General features: G+C 37.2%; 1 protein-coding gene across 4 annotated transcripts in view; it reads left to right on the top strand.

The window, feature by feature from the left end:
• dtx1 (deltex 1, E3 ubiquitin ligase) overlaps positions 1-8,929 on the top strand; it is a 67,345-nt gene extending 58,416 nt beyond the window's left edge. For all 4 annotated transcript variants that reach the window (XM_015400094.1, XM_015400095.1, XM_015400096.1 and 1 more), the window contains exons 6-10: positions 2,679-2,740; positions 2,884-3,042; positions 4,726-4,887; positions 5,706-5,795; positions 7,369-8,929. In XM_015400094.1, the coding sequence (XP_015255580.1) occupies positions 2,679-2,740; positions 2,884-3,042; positions 4,726-4,887; positions 5,706-5,795; positions 7,369-7,593 (698 nt within the window). In that variant the 3' untranslated portion in view covers positions 7,594-8,929. The remainder of the gene's footprint in view (positions 1-2,678; positions 2,741-2,883; positions 3,043-4,725; positions 4,888-5,705; positions 5,796-7,368) is intronic.
• Positions 8,930-9,005: the final 76 nt, after the last annotated feature.

Genomic DNA, 9,005 nt, shown 5'->3' with positions numbered 1-9,005 from the left:
GGGCCGATTATATCGTGCATCCCTAGTTTATTCTTTAATATTTGCCTTCTCAGTCCCTATTATTACTCTACCACTTTGCAACACTAATCTAGGTTTCCACCGATAATATTGGAAATAAAAGATGCTGTGAAGGTTATTTTTTAGGATGGAAAATAGGTAATTTTTCATAGATTTCCCACCCTTTGTGTAATCATATAACCTATGTAAACTAGGTGGCGGCCTTGAGATAAGCTTCATTATTCTCACTCAGAGCAGGGAAGAAAAAAGTCTGGAAGGTTTCTAATCTGACTAATTAAGCCGTCCCAGTTGTGTAATATCCTTTATGCATGGACCCACAGTATATCTTTCTCCTCTTTCCTGTTTTCTCTCCCTATTCCTTGCTTCCGCTGCACCGTAGCTTTTCGCTCCCTTTCAACTGCTGCCGCTGCTTTTGCTCACTGGCTGGGCCTCAAATCAACAAACAAAGCCTCATGGGGTAGAGAGGTTGCCTTTAAGCGTATTAGGGGTGTAAGCTGAGTGTGCGCTCTCAGCTATGCTAGCCTGGTTGCACACATGGATTATCAAGTGTATGGAATGGCTGTTTATGTGCCCTTTTGAAGGTGACCTTTTCTTCTTCAACACTAATGCATGTGCAGTAAAACTCGTAAAGCACATATGTACATATATTCTTATCATAAAGATATGTTTACATTTCATTGTGTTACACTTGCATTAGCGTTCTCTTTTAAGATATAAAAACTTTATCAAATAATTTCATATTCTTTCATAGAAGGAAAAGTGGAGAAAATAGTTGGTGGGAAAGACATTAAGCATTGTGATAATAGACCTGTGTGGTTCTAGATGGGGATAGGCAGGGGCCAATGCCACTGTAAAACTGGCCCTGGTCCCTGTTTGGTACCTCATACCGAAGACATAGGACTATTGACATTTTTTAGAATGATATGGGTCAACAGAAGAGTCTGTCACTGATTAGTGTCTTGTATCTTTCAAATCTTTGAAAAAGATTATTTAAAATGTACAGTAGCTGTGTCATTTTTAGCCTCGGCCTTATTAGGATAAGATTCATTGAGTCTTGTAATATCATCATATCAGGATATTGATTTGCTACATGGTGCAAAGTAAACGCAAATGGTTAAACAGAATTGAAATGAACCTATTCCATGAGGCTCTCAGACCTAAGTCTAGAAGGGAACCTGATAGAGAAGCTGAAGATACAGTAAGACCAACCTAGCTGCAGATGACCAAGAGAAATTTAACAAAATGTTTGGATTTTTGTTTTTTATCACTTTGGACAAATTCTTTAAATAACACCTCATTATGTATAAATAGCCATGAGACATGACAACAGATTTTGATAGAATTATAATCTAACTCAGACCAGAGAAGTTGCTTAGGGTTACAGAAGACAGCACCTACCCACCAGGCTCACATCTCGTGAAGTGGCCACCATTTACTGTTAAAGAAACTTTTTATACGACTCCAGTCTGACACATCATCACATCATTACATCATACACCTTTGCAGATGAGGAGACATACAAGGCCCCAGCCTTATCGAAATATTCCACTATGTTCTTAGATCAAGGACGCTCCCATTCCATTTCCAAATCTTTGCCACGTACATAATGAAGATGATAACTGTATCGCAGGACAGAGGAACTGTCCTAATTAAATAAACTACTTGGGAAAACATTTGTTCTGACAAATAACAGCCAGGTAATATTAGGGTGTAACAGACTCACACATCATTAATAAATATATTAATCCTACCAGAAGCCTCACCAATATTCACCCATGTTTTGTATGTTTGTGAAGAAGCGATTTCTCACCTCCATTACTGAGCTACTAGGATCTAGCAACATCTGAGTTATGATATGTGACTTCATCCTACTGGTCTTATTTGTGTGAAATCCTTTCGTATCGATGTTTGGATGCCAACTAGAAGTAAATATTTAAATTTATTTTCCACCCACCAAAACATATAAAACATTTATTAATAAACAGGACTTCTTTTTATTCAGTAAAATTTTATGTTTATTCTAGGCACTCACAAGTATTGTTTTGATTAAAAAAAATGTAGTTATGAACTTTTGATTAATTGCTAAGAAAAAAAAAACCTTAAAGCCATGTTATACTGAGCTTTCAAGTGTTCAGCATTCCCTCTTTGCATATTCAGATAGACTCTAAAAGTCCCTTTAATGTCCGATGTATTTTTCTGGTAACTAAAAGTCATGCAGAATGGGGATGAAATTCCAATGATAACCATTTTAAATACATTTTATTTGGCTCTTCTGGGAACATGGTAACAGATTTCCTCCCACCTTAACCTGGGAAATGGAAATATAAATTATTTGAATCCTTGAACGAAAGATAGTTCAAAATATATTTTATTGGTAAAGGTCGACATAAGTGATAACTTAACAATTCCCTGTTTTGTCTATATCATACCGCACTCTATCAATAGACAAACTTCATAACATAACCCATTTTTTATTTTAGCATAGATATAGTCTATTGGGAAATTTGTACTCCAATAATTATGTTTTTGCTTATTAAAAAGAAAATAATTTTTTAACAAGATTACATGTAACTGCAATAACACTAAACTTATCTAAAGGCTTTAAGTATCGACTAATGTTCTTTGATGATCATCTATTTCTTTTTTTTTTTCATAACCAGGGAAAAACCCAGAAGATGTGGTTCGAAGATACACAGAAAAGATCAAAGTCCTGCCAGATGAGGTAAGGACTGGAACGAAAAAGCTGAAAAAGTTTTGTATTCACCAACAGATGCAATCTGTTACTATTCAGCATCCTAACTGGGTGTGAAAGACTCAGACATTCACAGTCATGGCAGCTGAAGTATCTCTGCTTGGCTGTTCCAGGACTGCACCATCTGCATGGAGAGGCTGGCGATGTCGTCGGGCTATGAAGGCGTCCTGCAGCACAAAGGCATCAAGCCAGAGCTGGTGGGCAAACTTGGCAAATGTGGTCACATGTACCATCTGCTGTGCCTGGTGGCCATGTACAACAATGGCAATAAGGTGGGTAAAAGCTTGAGAGCCAGACGTTGTTATGATGTCGCTCCGGGCTTGCATAAAACCTTCCGATATCTTACAGCTTGACTAGAACTCCTGACACTGGTAAATGATCAGGCCTCGAACCCGCAGGAGGGATCTAAAGCACTCCCATCAGATCAGTCCTGTCACCTTGGGGTTTAATTAAAGCACTGTAAACTACGCTACTTCAATTTGACTCTAAAAATGCTAACGTTGCTCTTACTTTTGCAGATGAAAGACATTCAGCAAGCTATGATCTGATTTTCTAATTTAATCTAGAAATATATGTGCAGCTAACAAGCAGCAAGTGGACAGTTTTGTATCATAACATTTAAAATGGCTTTCACAAATTATTATTTAGATATGCTAAGTACTTAGTCTATCAAAGCTCCAAACCATCAACATGGATTCACTGGTTTTTGGCCCTTCGTTTAAAAAAAAAATATTATAAAGGTATATTAAGGGTCTCTTCTTTTGTAGAGCACTGTTATAAAAATACTTAATGACCCAAGAAATAAAGAAAAACAGCTTTTAAATAATGAATTTTGTTTGTTTATTTTAACAAGACTTCTAGAAGCGAAAACTCTCCAAAAGAACCAGTCTAACAACACGAAGTAGGCTAAAAGATAACAAAAGACGACACAAAGTGTTTTTTTTCTATTTTGTTTATTGAGACATTTCTTTCCTCTACTGCATGAAGGCAGTAATGCTAAAAGTGTATTTCCTAAAGGAAAGTCTTCCTGACAGAGTTCTTGAATTTAGTTAATGATATTGTTTTTCATATATTTGTACAATAAACTAGCTGTAAACACAGTAATGGATTTATTCCAATTAAACTTTAGATCTATTATCACATTCTGATAGAAAAGTAAAATGAATTCATTGATTGGAGGGTTTAGCAGAGCTGAGATGTTTTCATTTTGTGCAAACATGTTTTTTTATGATGATGTTGAAAATGAGAAATTTACCAACTCATTTTGGGGCCATTTTATTACCATAACTATCAGGAAATGATGTATGATTTTTAGCATGGAACATTAAACTGAGTGCAGTAGAAGATTAATGAATGGCCCGGTTCCAAAAAGGCATTTTGTGTTTATTTTCTATGTTTGTATGATATTAAGATTAGTTTAAGAGTCTGAAAAAATGGTTAGAAAAGTAAATCTGCAAGTCATCCTTTCAGGCTGTTATCACTGGAATTTGGTTGTAGTTTTCCATGTAAAGATGCTTAAAGTGTAAAATGTTGGTTCATGTGTTGAATATAATCCACTGATATAAACTGAATAATTAGTTCACCCACCTGCTTGGGTACCCAGCCTGTAGTCAGACAGGCTCAGTCAGCTTAGCTGTGAGTTGAGTAGTCTTCTTACACACACTGTTCAGCAACAGGTGGGGGAGGGGGTGCAAAATGGGAAAAAAAAAGACAAGTCCAGCTGTATGATGCCATGCCATCCTCTCTCAAACCAAACAAAATAAGCCAACTGTAAATACAGAATTAGTGATTTTGTTTTTTTCCATCAGAAATATTATTTTGAGAGCTTGGCTGTTTTAATAGTTTAGTTTCAGTCGTTAAATGTTGCGCTAGTGGCAGCCATTGTTTTGTGACTGTGTAATTAACATGATCCACTTGTTTGGGTTTATTTATTTGTTGTTGTTTTTTTTAAGCAGGATGGAAGCCTGCAGTGTCCAACATGCAAATCCATCTATGGGGAGAAAACAGGCACCCAGCCGCCTGGGAAGATGGAGTATCACGTCATCCCTCACTCTCTGCCCGGCTACTCAGACTGCAAAACCATCCGCATCGTGTATGACATCCCCGCTGGGATCCAGGTGAGATCCGTCTCATTTCACCAAATCCACCACAGCCATCTGTCTCTGCATCGATCCACTGCGCCTCCCCATCTAAACCTCTGGGCTCTCTAGATCTGCTTATCTGCTTAATTTCCACAGACTGATACTTGAAGGGTGAAGTTTGCTGTCAAGACAGACACAGCAGTCTCAGACTGTGGGTGGGGGTTATCTTTTGGCCCTGTACAGTCTTACTCAGAGCTGAAAACATATATTATCCTGACTGCTGAGATTAGCATGAATGTAGACAATAAAATGACCTTTTTTCCACCAACAGAGAAGCTCTAGTCTCCCCAGGGTCAGAATACCTGAGGTCATGATCACGCTGGTCAGCATAGCAGCACAATTCATCACTAGCAGTGACGCTGCTTTGTGCCCTTTGTTCCTCACTCTGCTTTCTGCAGCTCGTTAGCTTTTAATGGATGTAGAACTTGACAGTCAGCTGCTGCAAAATATATTTTGTATAACAGCAGCATCATTGTCAAAAGAAATTAGTAAGAAAAGAACAATAAAATTCTCCAAATATGAATATAATCAAGTTTAGGGGAGCATCTTTGGGTGATACAGTTATAGTCAATCAGACTTCATCATATTTTTGTCCTCATCAGGAATATTTCTGAAACAGGATAATTGATTAGTCTAGTTGCTATATAATTTCTCTCAATGGTTCTTCTAAATAGTGTTCATTATAAAGCTTGTCCTGTGGGTGCTGTGGACATTTCCAGAACGGTTCAGCTGTATTTGATCTAAAGACGGTGTTTAAAAATGCTTTTTTTTTGTTCTGTGTTTTTTTCCGACAGACAAATGAGCACCCCAACCCGGGCAAGAAGTTCAGTGCCAGAGGCTTCCCTCGACACTGCTACCTCCCCGACAACGAGAAAGGAAGGAGGGTGAGCTCCATGTTCAGTCGCAGGAAGCAAACAAGCTGTGCAGAGATGCACCTAGGACACTTTGTGATCAATATTCAATCAACACTTTTACAAGTCACTGATGTACCAATACAGATTTTATGATATTTGGTTTCAAACTATATCTGAATGCTTCAAAAGTTTTTACAGGAGAGTCTCTCTCCAAATTAATTGGAATCTATAAATAGAATCTTACACGTTAGAATTGCAGAAAATTTGTGTTTTAGGTATTTTAAGATGTATTGTGCAAGTTATTACATGTGCATCTTAATAATAACGTACATAAAAAAAAGATAAGCAACTGCAATATCCAACATTATGTCTAATATTTAATTTTCAAATTATGTGTTTGATGTCGTTGTGTATCAGGTATTGATCTACTGCAGCTGCTGTCCTCAGAAAGCATTTCTGTGAATGAATAAATTTAGACACAGCTGTGCTCTTAGGTTTTTTTTTGCATTTTCACAGTAATGTGTGGGTCTAGCATTTAAACTTTCTTTAGCATCCTATAGCTTAGCAGAATTAGCCTGATTGGCTTTACTAAGAGTAATTCAAGCTGTTTTCCCTGAAAAGTGAGGTGATAGCTAGATAGAATAAATAAATTAAAATGTGTTGTTTTTTTTTAAGAAAATTACTTGATTTAAAATCAATCAACAGAGAGAATTTGAATCTAAAAGGGATTAGAAAAGCAGTTATGTAATATGTTAAGCTTCCAGTTATCTGCTCACATCTAACTCTTGAATTTAGTCATCTGAATGAACACCAAATATGACCACAGAAGGTAAGACATCTTCCTCTCACATCTCAAAAGGTATGAAAGAAACAAAAATTGTAAAATATGCAATAAGTGAGAAAGAAATTACCATTATTTTCATAGTTTAACTCCATGTTGTTGTACCTTAATTTAACAGCGAATCTAACTCTTTGGGAAATTAATTTTCTTTCTAAGCTTCTAACAACTTTAGTGGTTTCCCTGACTTATGTTTTAAACCTCATTAGTACTGAAAAATAATGAAAGGTGGTTTTTATGCCCAATATGTTAATTAATAAAAAAAATGTATATATTTTTCATTTATTAGTGGTTGCTCTTGCATCTTTTTTGTGTGAATATTGGATTAAAAAACACAGAAGTTTAGAGGGAGACGGGGTATGAAAAATAAGTTTTACTTCTTCATACTCCTTTTTAGACTATTTATATTAATCAATGTCAGTTCTCTTGCTGTATATGCCGACAGGTTTATTTGGTTGGAGGGTTTTGTTTCTATTTATGTTCAGATGAATGTAGTTTGTTAACCAGTCTTTTTTTTGTGTGTGTATTTGGTTGTTTATTTGTTTGAAGTTGACTTTTTTATTGTTGTCTGTCAAAATTAAATAAACTGCTTTTCATTCAGTCTTTTATTCACGCTGCAGTTAATATCTTTAGAGCATAAAGTGGTCTAATTTCAGTCTTCAGATGATTACTAAGTTAATCTTTCATTCTCCACCCAGTGTTTTCTTACCGTTTTTGTCCAGTAAATGATTTAAACAACTCTTCCTCTCTTTTCTTAATCTCCAGGTCCTAAAGCTGCTCATCATGGCTTGGGACCGGCGCCTTATCTTCACCATTGGCACATCCAGCACCACAGGAGAGTCCGATACGGTCGTGTGGAACGAGATTCACCACAAGACAGAGTTTGGCTCCAACCTGACCGGCCACGGCTATCCTGACCCCAACTACTTGGACAATGTCTTGACGGAGCTGTCAGCTCAGGGTGTGGGAGAAGACAATCTGAAGGACTGATGGCCGGCCAGACTGGCAACCAGCAACTAAGTCCAGCATCCTTCAGAGAAAAGAGACAGTGCATGATCAGCCACAACTCCTTAATCACTAACAAGCTGAAACATTCTTCAGAAGTGGCTGAATGAGAGCAATAGAAGCAGAAGCCAATGGTTCTGATTTGTGTTTGATCTCCACCCAGCTGTCTCTTGATCTATGCCTTGAGTCCACGATGAGCGCCCTCTCCTTCTGACAGGGATGAGGATGTGAGGGTCATTTTATACTCATGTTGCAAGCTGCATTTTGTGTCATCTCCTTTTTAAATGAAAACCTCTAAACGTTCAGCGTTGAATAGTCAGGGTCCAGATCAGACATCATTTAAAGGTGAAGCTCTTGAATGCATGATCCCGACTAATGCTGCATTATGGATGATGAGCAAAGTGCTTCGGCAGGGTGAGGAGACAGAGGATCAGTTGTTAGCATATGGGATCATTTTACTGTGACATTTTTATTTTACAATTAATAATTGCCCTGTTACAAATCCAGCACCGTGCAAAAGTATTCACACCCCTTTGTCTACTAGTAACATCAAACTGAGTATTTTTTTCTTTCAGGGTTTTATGTGATGCACTCACTCAAAGAAGTCAGAGTTGGTTTAATGGGAGAAATAAAGGTTTTTAGGATGTTTTTGAACAACTTATTAACAGCAGACATTTTTTGGGGAAATTCTATAAATCTCTGAGGTATATTTTTACCAACTTTACGCATTGAGCATCAGTCAAATCATTGCAATGCTTTTGTTGGCAGTTTTTCTTCAATGGATATTACTCTGACTTTGACTAGGCCACTCTAACACATTAAAATACAGATTTATTGAAAGTCTTTAAGGCCTTTTTAAGTTTTTATCCTAGAAAAATCTCTGCCATAATCGTATACATTTTCTGTGGGGACTTTTTGTGGGGAAATTTCCTACCCACAGCATGATGGGTATCACCACCTTGTTTCCCTTTGCCGATGCTGTGTTCATGGTGATGTAAAAGCAACACTTTGTAACTTTTGACCCAAGCATTAGCTCCTTTAAGACAAATTAGACATGCATCAGCACACTTGGAGGGTATTGATGCATGCTGCCATTTTTAAAAACTCCCTCATGTAATATGAGAGGGTAGGATATCTTGCCCAATGAGTCATGTGATCCAGAGCACCGCTTTACATGAGCCTGAGCTCCCTTTTAAGCTAAGCTGAAAGTTGCAACAAAACATATGACACTTACCTGATCAAACATATCTTTGGTTCTCTGATGAGAATTTATTTTGGACTGCTAAATGTTGATTTTACAAGTAACTCCGTTAGGGATGCACGATATTGGGATTTTGGCCGATATCCGATATTTTAAAACTCATGTAGCCGGTAACCGATATCGATATTAAAGCTGG

Source organism: Cyprinodon variegatus, unplaced genomic scaffold (genome assembly GCF_000732505.1).
Source record: "Cyprinodon variegatus isolate N-32 unplaced genomic scaffold, C_variegatus-1.0 Scaffold1070, whole genome shotgun sequence".
Classification (NCBI taxonomy): Eukaryota; Metazoa; Chordata; class Actinopteri; order Cyprinodontiformes; family Cyprinodontidae; genus Cyprinodon; species Cyprinodon variegatus.
Note: the sequence above shows the minus strand (reverse complement) of the source record. Positions and strands in the feature narration are given on the sequence as shown.